We start from the raw sequence: 25,286 nt of genomic DNA, 5'->3' as shown, positions 1-25,286 counted from the left end.
CTTCATAAGGTAAGGGCTGTGAAAATGAGTTCTGTCATCATATTGCTTAAATAATGTTCTTCCCCTCACTGATTTTAGAGGAAGCTTTAAAATTAAAGTAGATAATGGGGGGGGGGGGGTAGTGGGAAAATTATGCATAAAAATTACTTCTATATCTTTTATCCATGCTCATTTATTGTCAGATGGCCTAAGTCAATGGAAAAGAAACTGTAGCAGCTTTTTATGCTATAATAAGAAAGATAACTTATACAGCACCTAGGTACATGGGAATATGTTTTAACCAGTGATATACCCCAAGTTAATGCAAGTGGTTTTATAACATAGTAAGTATTCTGATTCAATGAATTTCATTTCTTAATACTGTTAAGTATTCATGCAGGAAGAGACATGGAAACTATTCATATGGCACACATAAGATTAGAGACTGATACTGCTTTCTACTCAAACTTGAGTGATTAGAACTATCAAAGGTAATGAAAAATAGTTTTTACCATGGGAGGTTTCTAAAACACTGCACGTAAAAAAATGAACTACTCTCTCCAATGAAAAGAGAATAAACTGATTTTAAATTAGTTAAATTTTTACTTGCATAGGATGGTTCAATCATAATTTTTAGAAGCAGAATTAAGGAAAACATAATGTTACATATAAATAAGCAAACAATAACTTATTTTCAGCTGGTACTTTCTATACTGTAACCTAATAATCAATTTTCATGAAATCATCAAAATAATATTTTTGAACAGAATTGATTTGGTGTGAAAAAGGCTCATATAATGTTTAGAGTAAGTAAGAATATAAAATTACACATATAGTATTAGCTCAGCTATGTAAAGGTGCTCAGAAATACTAGAAAGAAAGAAATTTAAAGTTGGCAGCTGTTATCTGGTGACAGCATTATGGATATTTTTATCTTCTTTATATTGTCTCTCTCTGTGTATGTGTACAGATATGTGTGTATGTATATATATGTATGTATGTATACACATAACTATTTTAAGAAAAGCTTCATATAAACATATGCTAAAGATTACAGACTGCTTAAACAGAATGCAAAGTTAATTTCCAGATGGGTCTAAGAAAAACATATTAACGTAGACACTTACCATCACATGAAAGGGAAACATAACTTCCTAAGTCATTAGACATGTGTTGCATGATATTTCTACCCATTTTAAGACCAAGGACAATCCAATAATCTATCGCTGCTCCAAGAATTCCAGTCAATAAGTAAGCTAGTTCATGTTTGAAGACCTAACATTAAGATGGAAAAAACATTAAGATATATTATTTCTATCACTGCTTGTTTTTGAGTATTTGTTGAGAGGCAAAACTTAGCTATTTGAAAATACAAAGTATGCTAATGCTAACAGGTATTCTTAAGGACCCTAACTAAATTAACTCACTCGTTTCTCTTTACAAATATATATTGATACAGATACATGACAAAACAGTTAATAAAACAAATTTTTCAGCAACTTCTATATAGATGGCTTAGAAAGAACTTGTAAAATAACATTCTCCAATGGTGTCAAGTGTTTTAGTCGGGCAATAATTCCATTAAAGCAAAGAGGAAATACTTGGCTTCTGCGGACATTTTTTTTTAATTTCTATTAACAGGAACATCTGTACAGAAAAAGATAGATACAGCCATCCCTACTGTTTATGTAGATAGAACTAACCTTTAAATTTTTCTAAATGGGCTTTTTCCAGAAAAAGACTTGAGAATCAATCAATAAAAGCTCTAGTAAACAAGACTGCCGTTTTTTGTAAAGAAGATGGACTCAAATCTTAATTAAATTATAGTAACTATCCATCATCTAATTTAGAGATAGAGATCACAGTTTAAAAAATGTGAATACTTTAATATTACTAAATCTATAATAAATATTAAATTCCTATAAGAAATATAACAAGACATCCAAATCTTATAATAAGTGTCTAAACTACTGTCTAAAAATATTTCCCTAATCCATAAAATTCAGTATAAACTATGAAGATGAAGAGCTGTCAAAAATATTTTAAAAACACCTTTGATTTAAATTTAAACACTTTCATAATGACATTAAAACCAGCTGAAATTCCTACATTTTTGGTATTTGTTTTCTAGGCAGTTTGGTTGCGTGAAAAAATCACTAACAGTTGGGTAGAAGAGGTAAAACGATTTTAATACATGTTATAGTATACGAATAGATTGTAACTGCTAAGCTCTGCCATCATTGCATACCTAATTTGGGACAGAGAAATCTAATGACAGAGAAATCCCTGGAACTCTGAACCTTTGGTGACTACATGATTTCTTTCAGCTGCCCTCAGGAGACAAGTTTATTAGAGGTATATACAGTATTTCTTTAGGATATGATTCCTTAGCATAAGAAGCTATCAGTTAAATGATTTTAATACTGAAGTTCTGATTTCTGATTTGTTGTGCAAAAAAGGGCAGTCATCAAACAATGATATATCAGGCCCACTGAAGCTGTATTTACAGAGGGAAAACTCCCAGTGTGTCAGGATTAGTAGCAGATGTACAGGTTCCCTGTTGCTCCATCACACTCTGGGGCAGCACACTGCAATCCGGCAGGGCTGGACATATGACTCTGGGACAGACCCCAAAGCAATAGGCTGAAGGAGTTTTAAGCTGCATGATTAGGGAAGCAATGCTCTTCTTTTGATATGATCAGGGGTCACAATACAGAACTGTGACTACAGCTTGATCCTGTCAGTTCAGGAATAATGACTAGGCATTAGCACCAGCCCTTTTCCCACCTTGATTTCAGTTTAAGCCTTGCAACTGCAGCTGTTATGACATGAAAGCTAGCAGTAGGACTAGCCTTATCAGCAGGCTGGGATGATCTGGGAGGCTGGGGTCTAAGTCTTGAAGCTGACCAGAATTGACCACCATTGGGTCTTAGGCAGTTTCCTAAGAACTACAGGAAACCAAATCTCTTCTTTGTGAGGCCAACTTGTAGTTGATCAGTCTAAGCAAGTTAACCCTTACCTCAAGGGTTCAGGTTATCAAGAGAACATAAAACAGGACAGTGAAAATACATATTTAAACTAGAAAATTCTGATAATGCCCACAGGCATGCCACAGACAGTTCCTTCCAACATAATGTGTATCAGAATATCAACAATGACACACCACCAAAGAAGGAAGCAGGAGACTGGTCAATTATTATTTCTGAAAGTATTCCCCATCTTAAGGGTTTAGCAAATCAGGATCTCCCAAGACCCCAGGTTCTCTTATTCTGGGTAGGAAAGGATGTTAGCACACAGAGTCAAGCCTCACAGAAAACCACAATCTAGCATTCCATCAATTAAACATAAAACCAGTCAGTTGGGAATATCCCCCTTTCTTTACATAAGTGTATGTACATAAGTACCTGACACCACAACTGAATATTAATATTGCTCAATATGCAATTTTCCTTGCTATTACTGTTATTTAACAGTTAGAGAAGGGTAGGAGGTCTTGCATTCGTTGCTAGGAATGACTGTAGCTTCTTTGCCATGGTAAGAAAAGCCCTGCCAAAGTTATTCTTACCTGCATGTCATCAGCTAAACATGCACATTACCACATATCCATAGTAATACATATTTTAAAAAAAGACACTTTAAAATCCTTTTGGATATTTTTTGGATCCTTTCATATTATATTCTTAACTATGACACACTATAACCATAGGGCCAAGACACTGCTATGCATGTATAATACTCACTGCAACTTTAACAGTGTATAAATAATGCTACTATTTGTAGCACACATGCTCTGGAAATGGATCAGCAAGAAAACGGTAAATAAACCATTAAGGAAGAAAAGCTTTTTTGGAATACTGAAATGATTTGCTAAAAAAAGCAGAAACAACAGAACATGAATACCCTAAGAATTAACAAAGAAATAAAAAGTAGATATGATTTATACATATGCTATATATTTATGTTAGAACGTCTTTCTAACACTGTCAACACAAAATTCTATCACTACAACTCTTTATTATATGCCAGTATAGGTAATCTCCAGTTTATAAACTTCATGATTTCCCAAAAACTAATATATAATACAGAAGATGGCAGAATCTTGGCCTTCTGACTTCCAGCTTGGAGCTTTTCCATAATATCCCACTGCAATAGATGACAAGTGCTCCTCTAGTGCCTCTATTGGAAAGATGCAAACATAATGCACATACTGTACCTCTTCCCTGATTTAAACACGGGCATTTGAAACAGAGTCTGTTGCAGTAGACGCTTGGGCTCTAGTCACAGCTATGCCCTAACAAGCTGTGACACCTTGAATAAGTTAGTTAACCTCTTTAGCCTCAATTCCCCTACCTTTAAATACAAACTAGCTTCCATTTCTACCTAAAACTGTAGAGTTATCTTTAAATAGCACTTAAGGACATTCCAATGAAAGACAGAACTAACCATTAAGTGTGGTAAAATTTGCATCTCCATAACCTTGACACAGCCCACCACTGCTCTTTGCCAAGGAAAGCCCAAAGCTATCATAGATTAATGACAATGAAATTCACTGCCATTGTGTCACTCTGCAACACTTGCTGAATGACACTATGACAAAACAATATTAGCATAAACTGAGGACCTCTGTTTAACTAAAGACTTAAATTGAATGCTTCAACCCAGCAAATCAAGAAACAAATGCTTTACGGTACAGAAAATGATGTCTGTGAACATGCATGGAATTCTTGAAATCTGGAAACTGCCAAAAAGATTTAATTAAGCACAAGAATGAATTCCACCAGATAAGGTTACACAATTACAATAAAAACAGTTTACATGAATTCAGCAATTCAAATCATCAAAATATTAATTTACAAAGTTTAAAACCGGTTCTCATATTACAACTGCTACAACTTACTGTAGATTGCTTTAAAAATATGTTGCTTTTATTTATAAATGTGAACAAAAATCTGAGTTGAATATGTATAAATCCGTTACTATTTATATCACATGTTTCCTGAGTCATTTCTTACGTATGACAGTCCTTTGACGATTTAAGTAAAATTGTGAAACAGTTTTATTATTTTCAGTTTTAAATGTGAAATTTCATTTACACAATCAAATGGATAAAAACAGAGAACCATTCCATAACAAAGAAGTATTTTCTATACTTAGTGGTTCTATTGTGTAAAAAATAAATACAAGTCAGATGGTAATTTATAAGGAAACCATCAGATTAAGTTTAGGAGTACGTACTCAACTGGCAATGAGGTGTAGGTAGTTCTATTTCTGTTGAATACTTTAAATTCCTATGCATTTGCACAATCACACTTCTTTTTAAAACCAGATACATGCACAAGGAAGTGCCTACTCACCTGGTTACTGTGAATATTATCACTTAATAAAATTACTTAATCACAAAGAGCCAAACCCAGGCATAATCTTCACTTTTTAATGCCAGTTTAAAAAAAGCTAGAGCTCTCAAAATAACTTTCTATTTTTTCAAAATCAGTAAGAACTATTTCTGATAATAAAGGGCCTGGGTAATTCAGATGAATCCTCTTATAAAAGAAAACTAAAAATAATAGATGCCGGTACAAAACATCCTCTGAAAAAGATAAATTATAAGGAACTACAAAGCCAAGATCCAGGAGAAGGTTAAAAACCAAGTGAGGCACTCAAAGCTAGATGACTTTTTCCTAAGGACATCTGCTAATCCCATAGAAAGGGCCAAGATACCAAAACAGGGCACTGGAGTGTAGAAACCTAAGGGAGAAGGGTACAAAAGTCAAAGACCAGGGCCTAATCCCAACAGGCGGAGACCCTGAAGGACTTCATTGTCACAGTAAGGATGATCAGAAGCAAAACTATGTATTTCTATAGCCCTTCACTTCAGTTGGACTACTCAGAGACCCTCCAACCTGGAGTTTGATTAGGGTAGTTCTTGCCTGATAATACACCCAGGCACCTGGAAGAGCAAAGAGAAACTCTCTGAAGGAAGATACTCTCGTCTTTACCACAAATTGTTTCAACAAATAAGTTTTAAAATGCAAAGTCCAGCACACAGTGGAAAAAGGGAGGGGGGGGAAGCGAGAGAGAAAAGAAAAGGAAAACAGTAAAGGGAACCACAAAAATCAGTACCCTAAAGACTTCAGATATGGAATAATCAGACATTGATTATAAAATAAATATTACTGCCATGTTGAAAACAAAAGAAAACCTTGAACATTTGGCAGGGAACTAGAAACTATAAAATTATGTCATAATGGTTTGGAAATAAAAAATCTAGAATTGGACAAAAGTGCTTTATTGCACGTTACTGTACTCACTTCACTTTATTGTGCTCCACAGAAATTGCATTTTTATGAATGCAAGATTTGTGCCAACACTGCATTGAGCAAGGCTATCACCACTATTTTTTTTTTTTTAATTTTTATTGGGATTGTTCAGATACCATACAATTATCCAAAGATCCAAAGTGTACAATCAGTTGCCCCTGGTACCCTCTTACAGCTGTGCATCCATCACCACACTTAATTTTTGTTCAATTTTTAGAAACTTTTCATTACTCTAGGCCAGAAATAAAGTGAAAGATGGGGGAAAAAAAAAAAAGGAAAAGAAAAGGAAACTCGAATCCTCCCGTATCCCTAACCAACCCCCCTCAATTACTGACTCATAGTGTTGGTATAGTACATTTGTTACTGTTTATGAAAGAATGTTGAAATACTACAAACTGTAGTATATAGTTTGCAATAGGTATATATTTCTTCCCTATACGTCCCTCTATTGTTAACTTCTAGTTGTATTGTCATACATTTGTTCTGGTTCATGGAAGAGTTTTATAATATTTGTACAGTTAATCATGGATATCGCCCACCACAGGATTCAGTTTTATACATTCCCATCTTTTGACCTCCAACTTTCCTTCTGGTGACATATATGACTCTGAGCTTCCCGTTTCCACCTCATTCACATGCCATTCGGCACTGTTAGTTATTCTCACATCTTGTTACCTACACCTCTGTTTATTTCCAAACATTTAAGTTCGTCCTAGTTGAACATTCTGCTCATACTAAGCAACCACTCCCCATTCTTAAGCCTCGTCCTATATCTTGGTACCTTATATTTCATGTCTGAGTTTACATATTATAATTAGTTCTTATCAGTGAGACCCTGCAATATTTGTCCATATGTGTCTGGCTTATTTCACTCAGTATATTGCCCTTGAGGTTTTGACATCAACCCATTTTTTTTAAGATGGTTTTGTTCACACCCCATACATTCCATCCTAAGTAAACAATTGATGGTTCTCTGTATGGTCACATATTTATGTGTTCACCACCTTCACCACTATCTATATAAGGACATTTACATTTCTTCCACAAGGCAGGAGGGAGCATCAAAGAAGGTAGAGAGGGAAAAGAAAGAGGAAGAAATGACAGCTAAGAAGTAGCAAAAGGAAAAGTAATCTTAAATCAAAGTAGGGTAAAGAGTCAGATAACACCACCAATGTCAAGTGTCTATCATGCCTCCCCTATCCCCCCTTCTTATCTGCATTTACCTTGGTATACCAGCTTTGTTACATTAAAGGAAGCATAATACAATGATTCTGTTAGTTACAGTCTCTAGTTTACATTGATTGCATCCCTCCCCCAATGCCTCCCCATTTTTAACACCTTGCAAGGTTGACATTTTCTTGTTGCCCTCATAAAAGAACATATTTGAACATTTTATCACAATTGTTGAACACTAGATTTCACCAAGTTACAAAGTCCCATTCTTTATCTTTCCTCCTTTCTTCTGGTATCATCACTATTTTACCAATAGCATGTGCTCACTTCATGTCTCTGTGTATAATTAATTAAGGTATATACATTTGTTTTTTTAGACATAATGCTATTGCACACTTAGCAGACTACAGTATAGCATAAACATAACTTTTATACACAGTGGGAGACCAAAATATTTGTGTGACTCACTTTGTAATATTCACTTTATTGCAGCGGTCTAGAACTAAAGCTGCAACATCTTCAAGGTAAAATTAAGAATGTAATGGTCATGTTGAACAACAGGTAAGACACAGCTGAAAAGAGAACCAGTGAAAAGACACTATCTAGAATGCTCAAGAAGAGAAAATATGGAAATTAAAGATGAGAGGGTAAAAAAAATAGAGGATATGAGAGGAGATATAACAAGAGTTTAACTAGAATTTAAAAAGTAGAGGAGTGTGAGGAACCAGGGCCTGAGGTCCCGCACCCTCCTCCATTACTGAGATTCACGCAGCTGCCTACATGACCAGGCAACAGGCCCCTTCCCCGCAGTAGGGAAAGTATTAAAACTTCCCTCCCCTAATCACTGTTAGTAACCAAATCTCACCGAGATCCTGTTGTAACTAAATCTTGTGAGAAACTCTGTTGTCACAAACCTTTATAAACACTCCCCCCACTGCTCCCCACCCCCAAGCCTCTCTCTCTTCGGAACAGTGGAACACTGACTTCACCCTCCCAATCCGCCGTCATCAGGAAAAAAATTGTTTTCTAAGTCCCTAATTAAACTCATGGGTAACTAACTCCATGCCAGGCATGTTCTCTGGTCTTGTGGCTAATCTGGGTTGGAACATCTGGCTTGCCAGCAGGGAGACCAAGGAACCGCCAGCTTAACATGCACGATGAGTACTAGGAAAGCAGACCAAGGGGAATACCGGGATGGTCTGAAACGTCCATGTGGAGAGGGGTGGCAGAACTCCTGGACAAACGGGGGCTGCTGAGAGAGTGTGGCTACACCCAGAACTCTCCAGATGGGTTGCTGTTTCTCCTGCAACGGGCTGCAGGACAGTTAGATTTCATAAGAAAAGGGAGAGCAGTCAGGCCACCACGGCTATTGCATGGCCTCTATTAGGAGCTGTGCACTTGGCCACGGAAGAGGTCTGGCAGTCAAAGCTGAAGTTCGCCGCCTAGAAAGGGAACTTCAGTTAGAAACAGACATGCGGACAGCCCAAGAAGATTTGAAGGATGCATTAAATGAGGGGATGTACCATGTAGATAAAAGTTCAGAGATATTAGCATGCCGGTATGCTAGAGCAAGACGGTATAAGCTGCCCAAAGAGCAAGTCAGGCGTATCGTGACTTCTGATTGGGATCCCGAAGTGTGGGACCCCTGTTGATTTTTCTTCAGATGAGGATGAGCCCCCATCTGACTGGGAACCTGAAACTGAGGAAAGTAAGCATGTTTGTCTTCTAGTCCAACAAAAGATCAAAACGGAGCAAATACAACACCTCAGGCAGGGGGGATGGTGCTGCAGCTGCTGCTGCCCTAGCAGCACCTTGTGATAAAAGGTGCTGGTTACAATGCAGGATTATACTGCCACTGAATTATGGGAAATTGGGAGTCAATACAGACAAAAACCTAAAGAAATTTTACCAAATTGGCTGCTGCGCCTATAGGACACTCGCATAGAGGGAATAACTGCCTTCAGGACATGAAATAAGCCAATTGGCCTCTATTACCATTTACCTTTCCCTCTGCCAACATATATATTCCTTAGTCTCCTGATCCAAGTCCAGCTCACAATTAAATTGGTTAGTGACTCAGTGTAAAGAAATTTGGCCCAGTGTGGGGACATGACCCAGGTTACCTCCCATTGGAGCACACTTGATGAATTACAAGATAATAGTACAGGGGGCTAGGAAGGAACAGGCAGTTTATGCTGCTAACTTTGTGGGACCAGAAAACAAAACTTTCACCAGGAGCATAGAAAACACAACCTTACAAAGTGCCCTGAATCAATGGTATGGGACACTGGTGCCCATTCTTAGTACACTGATGGGGCGACCCATCTCCAGGGCTGCCCAAGTAGCAGCAAATCTAGGAGAATCTGAATGTCTGAGGCGAAAAGTAGTTAGAGTCAGGACTACAGGCTGGGCCCCCAAAAGACATGATGATCCAAACCAGGTGTCACGCAGACAGACATGGGCTGACCTAATAGCTGCTGGCACTAAAACTGAAGTTATTGATAGACAGCTGAACCCTGTGCTAGTAAGGGTATGGAGTAAGTTAGCAAAAGGGCAGAGATACACCAAATTTAGAACCAGATCACCGGAGGGAGAAATGTTCTTTGGCTGAAAAACTTGCACTGGGGAGGGGTCAAGATCCCCAAATAAAAGCTGTATATGGGGACACTGGGGATCAGAGGCTGCATATTGAGTTAACTATTTTCTGGCCCCCCACTAATGAACATGAATTTTCAGCACTAGTGAATACTGAAGCAAATTCATCCCAATATACAGAAAACAGTTATGGCCCGAAGGGCCTACATTAGCCATCGCTGGGTATAGAGGCCAAAGTATTAAAGCAACACAACAACAATTATGAATGCAGATTGGCCAGCTACCACCTAAAAGCACACAATGTGCATATCTCCTATTCCAGAATATATATATTAGGAATTGATATTTTGCAGAATATCACTGTACAAACTACTGTAGGGGAATTTAGTCACCAGTGCCAAGTGGTCAAAACCATCCAAAGAGAACACGCTAAGTGGTCACCGGTAAAGGTACCCTCCCTGAGACGCACAGTAGCAGTGCATCAACATAAGTTGCCAAGGGACATCAAGAAATTACTGCTACCATCAAGGAATTAGAGAGTGGGCATTACAATCCTCACTCACAGTACATTTAATAATCCAGTCTAGCCAGTAAGAAAAATCCAATGGAACCTCACGAATGACTACTGATTATAGAGAGCTTAAAGTAACTCTTCCTTTGCTTGCAGCTGTACCAAATATAACTACTTTGTTAAAGGACATAAGTACATAATTAGGCCAGTTTTATTTTGTGCCAGACCTTGTTAATGCTTTGTTTTAGTATCTTCTTCAAACCCTCTAGTCAGCCTGCATTCACCTTCATGTGCAAAAGACAACGGACATTTGCTGTGCTACCACAAGGATCACAAGGGTATCTTCATGGTCCCACTATTTGCCATGGCTTGGTAACCAAAGATTTTAAAACGTGGAAACCTCCAGCAGAGGTCACTCCCTGTCATTATATTGATGATGTTATGTTGACAGGTAACTCTCTTGCAGAATTGGAAACTACCACTAAGACTGTTCCCTCTACTGCTGTTGATAAAGTGCAAAATCACCATACTACACATACTCTTAAACAGCTCATAGACTTCCTTGGTTTGTTGGGTTACTGAAGACCATTTATACCCAATTTAGTGCAGATTCTAAAACCTTTGTATCTCCTACTTAGGAAAGGAAAAACATGGGAATGGGATGTTCCACAACAGGCTGCTTTTGTAAAAGCCAAACAGGCTACTGCACAGGTTCATGAATTTATGGGAGGTGGATCCAGATGTGCCTTGCACATTAGATGTGGTCAGTGCCAATACTGGCTTGGGTGGGGCTTGTGGCAAAGACAACAGGCAAAGCCACTGGTTTCTGGTCTCAGCTTTGGAAAGGGGCCGAACTGCGGTACAATCCCTTAGAAAAACAACTGTGTGCTGCCCATAATGACCTGCTTCAAGTTGAAGGACTAACCCAAAAATGCCCTGTACCATTGCACACTGCCATCCCCAATAGGGGTGGATAAAAAACACAGCAAATAAACTACATTCAGGGAGTGCTCACCTGAGCACTCTGAATAACTGGAAAGCCTATCTGCTGCAATGCAGTGTCTTTAACAAGAGCCCCTTAAGTGCAGAAATGCATGATATTCTAGGACCAGTTTCCTACATGGAAGAACAACATTTGCCCCTCCCTGCTGACCCTCCAAAGGTGGCTGTTTCTGTGCCCACTGTTGATAGTTGTGGCAGTACACTGGAGTGTGCCTCGTATACTGATGGATCAACACACAGGCAGCCTGCCAACTGGATGGCAGTAGCTGTGATGGAAACTATATGGTGGGAAATTGGGACTATGCAAAGCAGCCAATGGGCTGAATTAAGGGCTGTACGGATGGTCACTGTTCACGAACCAGGAGATGCACTATTTGTTCTGACTCTTTACCTGGCAATATTGAAGCAGATGCATTAGCAAAAGTTCATAGCCTGGAGCCAACATCGCACAAGGCTGCTGAATGGCTATGTAGGAAAATAGGACACCAAGGAAACCAGACCCTGTGGAGGTTGGCGCAGCAATTCTAATTGCCCATCCTAAGGCAACAGTTGAAAGATATTTTGGATGCTTGTCCCTCCTGCTCATTGTGACAACCAAGAATGCTTCCTCACCAACTTGGTGACATCAGTCAAGTGCAGATAGATCCCAGTCACCAGATGGCAAGTAACTACATTGGGTCTCTTATCTGAGGAAGCAAACTATGCCTTTACAGCCATAGACACAGCTACTTGGCACAGCTACTGCACTGCCTGTCTATGGTCAATGTAGTTTGATGCATGGGGTTGAACTGTGAGGAACCAGGGCCTGGGGTCCGGCCCCCTCCTCCGTTACTGAGATACACGCAGCCACCCACATGACTAGGCAACATGCCCCTCCCTGCGAGGGAGGAAAGCATGAAAACTTGCCTCCACTAATCACTGCTAGTAACCAATCTCAGGAGACCCTGTTGTAACCAAATCTCATGAGATTCTGTTGTATCGTGAGAAACTCCGTTGTCACAAACGTTTATAAGCACCCCTTGGTATGCTTCTCTCTCTCTCTGTTTGCTGACTTCACTCTCCCGAACCGCCACCATCAGGGAAAAAAATTGCCTCCTGTTTTGTAAGTACCTAATTAAACTCATGGCTAACTCCATGCCAGGTATGTTTGTTGGTCTTGGGGCTAATCTGGGTTGGAACAAGGAAAGAAAATGGATCAGAGAAGGGAAACTATGTAAGAATTTTCCTTAAGCTAGAATAGACGTTATGGTAGTTTGATGCCAGAGCTCTCAACTTCAACTACTTGCTATGCTTACTGCTCCTCAAGAAAATATTACCTAATTAGCAGCTGAGGCATCACAAGTAGCAGTTATGATGATACATCAGTCATGCACAGCAACATGGCATCACAATTTATATGGCAAACTATAAGAAAAACCAAAATAAACAAATAAACCCACAAAGTAGATTCACAAGAGTTGATTAAACCAATTATCAAGCTGGCTGTAACTGGTGAAATAAAATACTGCAAAAAACAGAGAAAACACATTTTTGGCCCCTAATCTTATATAATACCAAAATACACACACACACACACACACACACACACACACACACACACACACATGTATTTTCAGTGAATTTTACAAAGCACAAATCATATTTGGCACATTCTATATACTGCACAATTAGAAATTAACAATAACAATAGCATAGGCAAACAAAACTCAATAATGTAACAAAAACCTATCCATTTAGAAATTCTGAAACACCCCTTTAAAATATCTCTTGGATAAAAGGAGAAATAAAAGTTGACAATAGAAAACATTTAAAAATAAACCATGAGACCATCCTAGATTAAAGTACCAAAACCCATGGGATAAATCTCAAGTTTACTCAAGTTTACATTAAGTGCACGCATTAGAAAAAAGACTGAAAAGAAAAAAGATCTCAACATTCAAGAAGGTAAAGAAATAAAAGGAAAGAAGTAAAAAAACTGAGAGCAGAAATTAATGATATATAACACAAGAAAGTAGACAATAAAGCCCTAAAGGCAGTTATTCTGAGGAGAAATGACTAACAGTTAATATACACCATGGTATGTATACACTTTACATAGTTTATTACATTAAATTTTTAAAACCTTATTGTAATAACATATACACAACTCAAAATTTCTCATTTTAACTACTTTTAAGTGTACAATTCAGTCACATTAATTACATTCACAATAATGTGTTAGCATCGCCAGCTTCCATTACCCCAACTTTTTCATCACTTCAAATAGAAGCACTATAACCATTGAACAATAACACCCCCACAGCCCCACAGCTCCTGGTAATGTATAATCTACGATTTGACTCTATGAAACTTTGCTTATCCTAGGTATTTCATATAAGCAAGATCATACAGTATTTGTCTTTTGTGGCTGGCTTATTTCATTCAACATGATGTCTTCAATGTCTACCCACGTTGTCACATATATCAGAACTTCATTCCTTTTTACAGCTGAATAATATTCCCTTGTGTGTATATACCACATTTTGTTTATCCATTCATCTGTTGGTGACATTTGGTTACGTCTTTTGGCAATTATGAATAATGCTGCTATAAACATTGGCAAACAAATATCTGTACAAGTCTTTTGCACATATACCAAAAAGTGGGATATCTGGGTCATAAGGTCATTTCAAAGTTCAATGTTCTCAGGAACTGCCAAACTGATTTCCATGGTGACCGTACCATTTTACAATGCCACTAACAAAATGTATACAAGTTCTAATTTTTCTGCATCCTTGCTAATACTTATTTTGTTTTTTGTTTGTTTGTTTGTTTTAAATAATTGTCATCCTAGTGGATATGTGGTATCTCACTGTGGTTTTGATTTGCATTTCTATGACAACCAATGATGTTGAGCATCTTTTCACATGCTTTTGGGTTGGTTGCCTATCTTTTGGAGAGTATGTTTTAAGTCCTTTGCCCATTTTTAAATTGGGTTGTGTTTTTGTTGTTGAGTTAGTTGTTCACATATTCTTCATATAGTCTAGATACTAAAACCTTATCAGATATATGGTTAGTAATTTCTTTCTCCCATTCTATAGGTTGCCTTTCACTTTCTTGATAGTGTCCTTTGATGTACAAAAGTTTTAAATTTTGACACAGTCTATTTTATTTATTATTTTCTTCTGTTGCTCGTGCTTTTAGTGCCTTATCTAAGAAATCACTACCAAATCCAAGGTTATAAAGGTTCCCCCTATGTTTTTTTCTAAGAGTTTTATGGTTTTAGCTTTTATGTTTGGGTCCTTGATTGACTTAAAGTTAATTTTACTGTATTTAATTCTCTCAACTACCCTTGAGATAGAAAATATACTAAAATCACCTTATGTTAAGATTTATAATGACAGGCAAAATCTATTAATGAAGAAACATTTCAGGAAATAACTTTAAACATTCAAGAAGGCAGTTTTAAAGACAAGTAGAACTTTTCATTAGTAGCAAAGAAGAAAATTTTATGGAATGACTCATAAAATTGACTCATTCCTTATGAAACAAAATGTATAGAAGTAAAAAAGCGGGAGTGGTAGGTAATTATAGATTTCTTTGCTGTCTTTTAGTAATCACATACCTGTCCTGAGCTATCACACATAAGCCTAAGAAGACAAAAGCACCATCCTCCAGGACCTTTTACTTTAAAGTTAGACAAGTTAAATAGAAAACATGATACATTCAAGTGCATCTTAATTTTTTTCAAGCAATTCAAAGAATAAAGGAAAAATAAAAGATGACTGATTCACAGTACTTTTTCCATAGGTGGTTAGTCTTTTGTAACCTTACTTACGTCATTAGACTTGTACTTTTCCTTGTGAGAATATATAGTCCACTCCAAAAGCATATTTACTGGTTTGGTCAAAAGGGCAGAGGTCTCACTTCCTAACCAAAAGATTTCAAGAAGAACTGCCTTTCCTGTAATTTTCATACTTTGAGAGTCCGACCAGTCATACAACCTAATGAAAATATTAACAAAAAGTAAATCTTTATGATAATTTAATTAATATAGTTATTAGACATAACGTCTTATCTTTTGTCAAAAAAACAAAAAAAATAGTAGGAATTTTTTAATATAGAAAGATCATAATATAGAAAATAATACATAACATTAACAAAGGGAAAATATGAAAAAAGGCCTCAGTTCAACAAAATCACTAAGACAGTAAACATAATAAAATATCCACACTATCCGTTTTAGTGCATGAACAAAACTTACGGGTATTTACAGAATTAGTGTTAAAACCTAGCAAACTTTTTACTTAAACATTCAATTACTAAAGAATTTAAAAATATAAATTCTGAAAAATGAAAATACTCTTACCTATCCAAATGTGTAACTCAGTGAGTAATAAATATGTGAACTGAGGAAACAGAAAAAGAGTAGATAAACCTTAACTGACACTGAAGGAATGTGTCTGAGAATGCTTTTAAAATAAGAAATCTACTGTAAAATAGAAAACAAGGTGAAATTTTAGAAATACCTATATAAATGATTTTGAAAATGGTTCAGAAGAACAACAGAAATAGAGAAAATTATGAAGTTTTTGTGATTAAAACTTACCCTTGGCTCAAATGTCGTACTTCATTTTCAACTAAATTAAAGAAAAATTTGAGCAGTCTCAGGTAGAGCATCTTAGAGCCAATAGCATTTTCTGAAATTTGGTGACAAAAATTTTCATTGAAAAGGCAAGACCTGAAAAACATGAACCCAACAATCTTTAACATACACACAATTCCTTGAGGAACTTGTGGACAAGTATTTATTTTTCAGAGTAATGTTGGAATCTTAATGAAATTTTCTTCAACAACATATAAAGCAAGTTCAACAAAATTATACTAACAACGTATTTTCTTCCTTTAAAAATTACACCATATCAAATATCCTATGACTACTTATTTCAATTATACAGATCTAATTTCTATATTTTTTTAATTTTTATTTGGTATTCTCCCTTTGTACTGTTCATCACACTGCTGAAGAACAAAAAATTATGAATTTCATTAAATCCTTTTGATTGAGCCAGGCTCTCAATTTATAATACTCTCTTCAACTCTCCCTTTATCAAAGATTATTTTGCTTTTCATTCTTTAGTAAATGAAGGTCACTTAGAGCCATTTCTTTAGAGTTTTAAATACTCTGTATTTCATTTTTCTTCCATTTTCCCTAGCAGTCCTGTCCAAGAGAACCTTCTGTGACGGTAATGTTCTGTTGGACACTTGAAATGTGGCTACTGCAACTGAGGGCCTAAATTTTTAATGAGTTCATTTTACTTAATTTTAATTTAAATAGCCACATGTGACTACTAGCTATTTGGTTGGACAGTACAGTTCCATAGGATTTTTTAAAGAGAACAAAAGATTATTCAAGCAAGAACTCTAGGACCTGGAAAGAGAGTCTAGGCAAAATATTTATTACAATCTTCTCCCAACTTTCTTTTCAATTACATCAACAATGTACTTGTAACTTTCTACCTCTGCCTCCACCCTCCTGGCCCTCTTTTTGGATACCATATTCTCAGGTTAGGAGGGTCCATAAAAATTATTAAATCTAACAGTTGTTTTGATACTCAAATCTGCTGCATCACATTCTCTGTACAGAGAACAAAGGGATAGGAAATGGGAAATAGTTCAGTAGTCAGGCATATCTGGGAAGGTGATAGAGATGAGAAAGGAGACATACAGGGGCTAAATCGTGACAAGTCTTACATGTTTTGCTAAGGAATTTGAACTGCATTCTATAGGTGATATGAGTCAATAAAAGACTTTAATCTGGGAAATGACAAGATAACTGTGGAAAGAGCAAGCTGGGGCACTGTGGAAGACAAAGGGAAAAAAGTGGAATCAAGGCCAATAAAGCAGCTATTCCAATAGTTTATGTAAGAAGCAATGAGGACTTTCAAATAAAGGCATTGGTAGTGAAGGAAGGAACAAATTTGGAAATTAGGAGGGATTCCAACTTCAAAATCACATGTCTTCATATCCTGTACCTCTGTTGGGTTAGCACTGTTGTGCTGGTATGTGTTTACATCTTAGTCACATTTGAAAGCACATTTACTGTTATTTGCCTTTTAAGTATGCAATAAATAGTTGTTGAAAAAATGAATAAACACATGCTAGCTAGCTGACTGGCTCACTTCGAATATACCACAATCGAAATGATAGGTGAATTTTCATGATACGCAAGAGCTAACCAAAGGTCTAGCCTTTGCCTGGCTAGTTAAGTGATCTTTCTCTCTCACCACTATGCACCTCCTGAAACTGAGCACTTGGTTTAAAAAAAAGATCTTCCAGACCTAAGAGAGCAGTGTTTCTGTCAAGGTTTATAGAGAGTATTGTCAGAGCAGAAAGGGGAAAATGCTTAATTGCTTTGGAGGAAAAAGGAGAAACTGGATGGTAACATTTGGAAGAGAAAAGAAAGACAATAGGCAGATGACACATATACAGAGGCATGACAGATGACATATTTAGGAAAATTTGAATTCTATTTCAATATTGAAATTTCTAGCTTAAAAAATATAAGAGACATTGAAACAGACACTGTATACAGTTAACACGGTTACTCTTCTGATTACCAAAGTTTGGTTATATCCATATTCAATAAAATAATTTTCTTGATGTTTAAAGCAATATGCATATTTATCACTTTGTTAAAATACACACACGCACACACACACCCTACAGTTAGTTCCCAATCTATAAATGACTTATTTTCTAAAAGTTTGGTTTTTAAAAATTGGTTATTTGCTACAGAAACACACTTTCCCAGAAAAACAAATGATAATAGGGCTTTCCAGTGAGCTCTTAGAAACATATTACCCAAACCTGTAGTTCAATTTGTGTATTTATTTATTCACTTTGCATTTACTTTTTAATAAACAGGCTGACAAACATGACCAATTTAAGACTCTTTATAAAAGAGTTTACAATGAATATAACATACAACTATGCTACACACACACATTTTTTTCCTATAAAAAGAAATATACTTCTTTCATCAGTATGTAAAATACACATAGCATAATTCCTACTAGATAATATTTAGCAACCTTATAAGTGAAATTTCTTACCTGATAAGCACTTCTACTAGAGACCATGCTCCTTTCATACAAGACGGACACTGAAACAACTCTAAGTAATATCTTGACATGGCTGGGGACTTCCAAGGAGGATGCAGATGAAGAAGAGCTGACAATATATGAAAGTATCGACCAGAAAATTCAGCTATGTTATCCTATTATTTAAAAATAAACAAACAAATAAAAACACTATAGCTAGAGTACAGTTTTACCAGCTCATTTAATTTAAAATTATAACAATAGCCCGGGCCTAACTTGTGATAAATGTATATGTTTGGGAAAAGGAAATTAGGTGGTAGTATCATGTGATGCTAATTAGATACTGCAATTGAGAGAGGGGCACACTCTAAATATGTATCTATACTTTAGCTAACCCTAGCTACTGGTAACAGCTTATATGAAATGTCAATTTTCCTTTTCATGATTATAGAAAGTGAATTTAAGAGTTCCCAAATGTCACCTAAAAGGAACTAAAGGTAAAGGTAAGAAACTTCAGGGAACACCCTTACTTAACACCAACATTAGTCTGACAGAGCTTCATCCTGTTATTTTTTCAAGTTGACACCCTGATAAAAAACATAATTAGAAAGCTACTTTTGGAAAGTTACACCTATTAGCCTTTATGGTTTAAGGAGTATGTTCATTCTCTATGTACACACTATGAATAAAAAAGATATTATCAATGTACTGAAGGAGTAATTTACCAAACTGGCATACTAGATCACTGTAACCAATGCTTACACTAAATATTTACTCCCATGGGAAAAATCAGAAATTCTGAGAAAATAATAATAAATGTTAAACCACCCAGAGCAGTACCTAATATATAGTATATAAACCATGCTTGTTTCAAAAAGACACATTTTAAAAATAGAGATGGCGACTGAGGTGTGGGATGGCGACTGAGGTGTGGGATGGCGACCGAGGTGTGGAGTGAAGGGGAGGTACCAGCCTGCGAGCCAGGAAGGAGAACAACTAAAGAACAGTAGGGGGGACAGATGGTCCTGAAGATTAAGACTATCTCTCTACAGAGAGAGAAAGCTAAGCAGGCACACCGAAATTCAGCATTTCCCAGAAATGATTTCTGGGAGGAATGCTTGAGATCACAGCATGGAATCTGTGAATAGAAACTGCGGACCTGAGCTGGGAGCCCCTCCGCATGGCAACCCGAACTGCAAAGCCTCGCTGTGATAGAGAGCAGCATTCTCTGAAAAAGCAAATATACTTCAGTCCAGCTCCAACTGGGGTTTTAATTGGCAAACGTGGACTGCTCAATGCAAGCTTCAAATCCCCAAAAAGCAGACAGAGGCTTTTAGTGATGAATGACCCTGAAGAGACAGGGGACTTCTCTGTCCCAAGATGGGGAGCCCAGAGGACCGGGAGCTATCTCTGGCTGACTGGTGAAACTGGGGACTGTGGACTGGCCCTGAAAGGAGGCCTTCTGCCCCTTTTTCTCTCTCTCAACCTGAGTGGCTCAGTGGAGAAAGCCTCTGCCATTTTCAGTTCGCAGTGCTCTGCAGTGGAGAAACTCTCAGCCATTTTCAGTTGGCAGTGCATTAACCCAGACAAGGGTGGAGATAGCAGAGCCAGAGAGACAAAGAACCTATTTAAATGCAGATGAAAACTCCCTAGGGGTGTATCTTCCCTAAGAGGAAGAAGATGGTGTCCAGCTCTACTACTCACCTTTCATTCAGAACCAGACCCCAGAGCCTGGGGGAAAACAGCCAAAACAGAAACTAAGGAGGACACACCTCCTTACACCAGTCAGGAGCGACATGCTGACAGGTGCCACCTGCTGGGCAGGTTAGGAAAAGCATAGCATCTTGAGGCATCTTGAGGCCTCACAGGGTGTGTCAATCTTCTAAGACTGAATATTGCCCCCTTCTGGGACCTGAGCCCATTCTGGTCTGGGAAAATCTGATTGGGGTAACCAAGGAAACCAGATGCCTAGACAACAGAAAACTACAACCAACACAAAGAAAAACGAAGTTATAGCCCAGTCAAAGGAACAAATTTATGCTTCAACTGAGATATAAGAATTGAAACAACTAATGCTAAATAAATTTAAAAAGTTTAGGGAAGATATGACAAAAGAGACGAAGTATATAATGAAAACACTGGGCGTACATAAGGTAGAAATCGAAAGTTTGAAAAAACAACTGGCAGAATCTATGGAAATGAAAGGCACAACACAAGAGATGCAAGACACAATGGAGACCTACAACAGCAGATCTCAAGAGGCAGAAGAAAGTACTCAGGAGCTGGAGAACAAGACCCCTGAAATCCTACACACAAAAGAACAGATAGGGAAAAGAATGGAAAAATATGAGCAACAGCTCAAGGAACTGAATGACAACATGAAATGCATGAATGTACATGTCATGGGTGTCCCAGAAGGAGAAGAGAAAGGAAAAGGGGCAGAAGCAATAATGGAGGAAATAATCAATGAAAATTTCCCATCTCTTATAAAGACATAAAATTACAGATCCAAGAAGGGCAGCATACCCCAAACAGAATAGATCTGAATAGGCCTATGCCAAGACACTTTAATAAATCAGATTATCAAATGTCAAAGACAAAGAGAGAATCCTGAAAGCAGCAAGAGAAAAAGCGATCCATCACATATAAAGGAAGCTTGATAAGAATATGTGCAGATTTCTCAGCAGAAACCATGGAGGCAAGAAGGAAGTTGTGTGATACATTTAAGATACTGAAAGATAACAACTGTCAACCAAGAATCCTATATCCGGCAAAACTGTCCTTCAAGTATGAGGGAGAGTTTAAAATATTCTCTGACAAACAGGCAATGACTGAGTTTAGGAACAAGATACATGCTCTACAGGAAATGCTAAAGGGAGTACTACAGACACATAGGAAAAAACAGGAGTGAGAGGTTTGGAACACAATTTTGGGTGACGGTAGCACAACAATGTCAGTACACTGAACAAAGATGACACTTAGTATGGTTGAAAGAAGAAGGTTAGGAGCATATGGGATACCAGAAGGAAAGAGGAAAGACAAAGACTGAGACTGTATAATTCAGTGAAACCTAGAGTGTTCAACAATTGTGATAAAATGTACAAATATGTTTTTTCATGAGGGAGAACAAATGAATGTCAACCTTGCAGGGTATTAAAAAAAGGAAAGGGGGGAAAATACAATCATGCAAACTAGAGATTATAATTAATAGAAACATTGTATTATGCTTCCTTTAATGTAACAAAGGCAATTTACCAAAGCTAAATGCATGTAAGAGGGGGATATTACGGAGGGGTATAAGACTCTTGGCATTGGTAATGTTGCCTGACTATTCTACTTTAGTTTAATGCTATCTTTCCTTTTGTTGCTTCCTAGCTGTCATGTTGATTTTTTTTTTCCTCTTTCTTTTTTCTTTTTCTTTTGTCTCTCTATCTTCTTTGACTCTTCTTTCTGCTTTGTGGAAGAAATGGAAATGTCCTTATATAGATAGTAGTGATGGTGCTGAATACATAAATACGTGACTATACAGGGAACCATCAATTTGTTTACTTAGGATGGAAAGTATGGTGTGTGAACAAAACAGTCTTAAAAAAATGGGTTGATAAAGAAACCTTGAGGGTACTATATTGAGTGAAATAAGTCAGACACATAAGGAAAAATATTTCATGGTCTCACTGATATGAACTAATTATAATATGTAAACTCATAGACATGAAATTTAAGTTACCATGATCCAGAACGAGGTTAAAGAATGGGGAGCAGTTGCTTATTATGAGCAGAATGTTCAACTAAGTTGAACTTAAGTGTTTGGAAATGGACAGTGGTGATGGTACCACGTTCCTGTGAGAATAACTAACAGTGCTGAATGATGCATGAATGTGGTGGAAAGGGGAAGCTCAGACTCACGTACGTCACCAGAAGGAAAGTTGGAGGTTAAAAGATGGGAATGTATAAAAGAGTGAACCTTGTAGTTGGCAATGTCCACGATTAACTGTACAAATATTAGAAATCTCTTTCATGAACCAGAACAAATGTGTGACACTATAACTATAAGTTAATAATAGAGGGCCATATAGGGAAAAAAAAAAACCTATTGCAAACTATGTACTACAATTAGTAGTATTTTAATGTTCTTTCATCAATGTAACAAATGTACTATACCAATACTATGAGTCAACAATGGAGGGGGTGGTGGTTAGGGGTATGGGAGTATTTGAGTTTCCTTTTTTTGTCTTTATTTCTTTTCCAGAGTAATGCAAATGTTCTAAAAATTGAAAAAAAAATTAATTGTGGTGATCTACAGCTGTATGATGGTACCGGGGGTAACTGAGTGTACACTTTGTTTCTTTGGATAATTGTATGGTATGTGAACAATCTCAATTAAAAAAAAAAGTATAGGACAAAAATATTGGATGTTTTATGTCAAACTGAAACTCTTTTGAAATTATAATTGATACGAGAGAATTTATCATTTAAAAAAATTCTTAGAAACATTAAAGTGATGAAATGTAAAAAATCTTTACATTTAATTGATTAATTTTTTCATTTATTTAAGGTATAATAAAGATTTTATACAACTGAAAAAAAACTGGGGACAAATAAAATATTATTCTGGGAAAAAAATAGAAAAGAAGCAATACAAATGAGTAATGCATTTCCTATTAAAATGAATTTAAAAACACTGAAAAAAGAAATTAAACTGTAAACATAAAAATGAGATAATATTCACATTGTAACATTCTTTGTAAAAGATTATACATCTTTAAGACTTTGCCCTTACCTGTAGAATGTTCTCTAGAATAGCATGAAGAAGACATACAGGAGGGATATAATGTGCTTGCAAAGAGGAAAGTTCCTCAATTGCTTCGTTGAAAAACTGTCCCTCTATGAGACTTTCAATTAAATTTAATACACCTCTGGGAAATTCAGCATTTTTAACCTGAAAAATTAAAAAATTCCATTACACAAAGAAAAGAAGGGTGAAAACTCAGGGCATATTTTGAATTAGTAGGGACATATCTTTAACGGATACCAGACATATCTTTAGTTTCCTCACCTGTAAAATGGAGAGAACAATTCCTGCTCTTTCACTACTTCAAAGGGTTGCTAAGTGCTACAAAAGGATGTGCATCAAACTGTACTACAACTACAAGACACTGCAAAAATATACATTATTAATTTTTATATTTATTATCTATTCCCCTAAACAGTAAGGGAAAATAGTACTTCCAAAAGGAATTTACAAAGTTACTTTGATACTGAGGAGACTTCAGAGAGAGTTACAACTACCCTACACAGTTCTTTCATTGCTAGTTTTTTTTTGGTTTTCTTTTAAACTTGTAAGCAAACTATGTCTATTAAGATATATCTAGTATATTACGGTATTCTCAAGCACAATGATAAAAACAAAAAGTGACAACTGTTATAGTCATAATATCACTGTGGATGTATGTTAAAATAGCTCTAAGAGTTCCACAAAAAACATTCCCATTGGTCAAAATATTTTTACTATAAAATCAAAGTAACCACTTTGAATTAGTTCAGAGTCAAAAATACTCTGAAACACCACCAGAAATAAAACAAACAATTATAAAGAAACAAATAATGATATAAAGGAAGTAATATTCTTCTAAAAATACTAAATCAAACATTTAATCTAAAAGTAAAAATTATGAATGTTATGAAATGCGAGAGCAGGAACACATATCTGACCTGTCATGATCACAAAGTAAGTTTTGGGTACTTGTGGTCAGTTTTTAGTATTGTATGGAGTTTTTTGCTTTTTGGAGTTTTGACAGAACAGCATTTTTCTTTTTCATTTCAATTAGAGAAACAATACTTCAATTCAATAGGAAGTTTTGTTGTAGAGAAAACACATTCCTTTACATTAAAATAAATAAAAACACCAAAACACAGAGCTTATTTTTTGTTTCGATTACCACCCCACTCCAAGCCCCTTACCTCTACATTGTATAGTGGTTGTTTATCTATTCTAATGCAGTTGTATCTGACAGCCTACAGAAGAGCAAACATATAATTAAAATTATACATTTTTTAGGTCAAAAAACACATCTCAGCTTACAAAACAAAACCCAAAACAGATTCAGGAGCACTTTAATAGCTGTAATTAAGCTGATATTCATGTTTGCTCAGAACAATGACTTTCATCATGTTAGGGAAATAGCACTCTCATAAGTATGAAACTTTCTCTATTTTCCCCTTTTAAATTAAAAATAACTTAAAAGGTAAATTAAAATTCATTTGAAAAATTGAAGAAGACATCTATTATCCTTAGTATTTTAATCAATAGAAATGTTTTGTATAAGGGTCCATAGGAGAAAAAATATCAGTCAAGTTTTCTATATAGTCACATCTAACCTGTCATTGTCTTCCTCTCTTCTTTTAAACTATTATAAGTAGTTTAAAAGTTTATACTTGGAAAACACGTGCAACAAACATTACAAAGAGATAATATCCTGGTCATATAAAGAATTGTAGAAGTAAAGATATAAAACAAGCAACCTAATGGAGAAATAGGAACAGGCAATTAGTTAAGGCAAAAATACAAATGGCAAGTGGAGATATAAAATATGGAACTTGCTACTAATGGAGGAAACACAAAACAAT

The 25,286-nt window shown here is 36.3% G+C and overlaps 1 protein-coding gene across 3 annotated transcripts in view; it reads right to left on the bottom strand.

The window, feature by feature from the left end:
• SLF1 (SMC5-SMC6 complex localization factor 1) overlaps positions 1 to 25,286 on the bottom strand; it is a 103,424-nt gene that overhangs the window by 19,837 nt on the left and 58,301 nt on the right. For all 3 annotated transcript variants that reach the window (XM_037801875.1, XM_037801873.1, XM_037801874.1), the window contains 6 exons: positions 24,621 to 24,674; positions 23,440 to 23,598; positions 18,672 to 18,835; positions 16,166 to 16,297; positions 15,395 to 15,560; positions 1,107 to 1,254 (listed from right to left, as the gene is read on the bottom strand). In XM_037801875.1, coding sequence (XP_037657803.1) covers positions 1,107 to 1,254; positions 15,395 to 15,560; positions 16,166 to 16,297; positions 18,672 to 18,835; positions 23,440 to 23,598; positions 24,621 to 24,674 — 823 coding nt within the window. The remainder of the gene's footprint in view (positions 1 to 1,106; positions 1,255 to 15,394; positions 15,561 to 16,165; positions 16,298 to 18,671; positions 18,836 to 23,439; positions 23,599 to 24,620; positions 24,675 to 25,286) is intronic.

This window comes from Choloepus didactylus, chromosome 13 (assembly GCF_015220235.1).
Source record: "Choloepus didactylus isolate mChoDid1 chromosome 13, mChoDid1.pri, whole genome shotgun sequence".
In the NCBI taxonomy this organism is placed as follows: Eukaryota; Metazoa; Chordata; class Mammalia; order Pilosa; family Megalonychidae; genus Choloepus; species Choloepus didactylus.
This window is presented reverse-complemented; position numbering and strand designations above follow the sequence as displayed.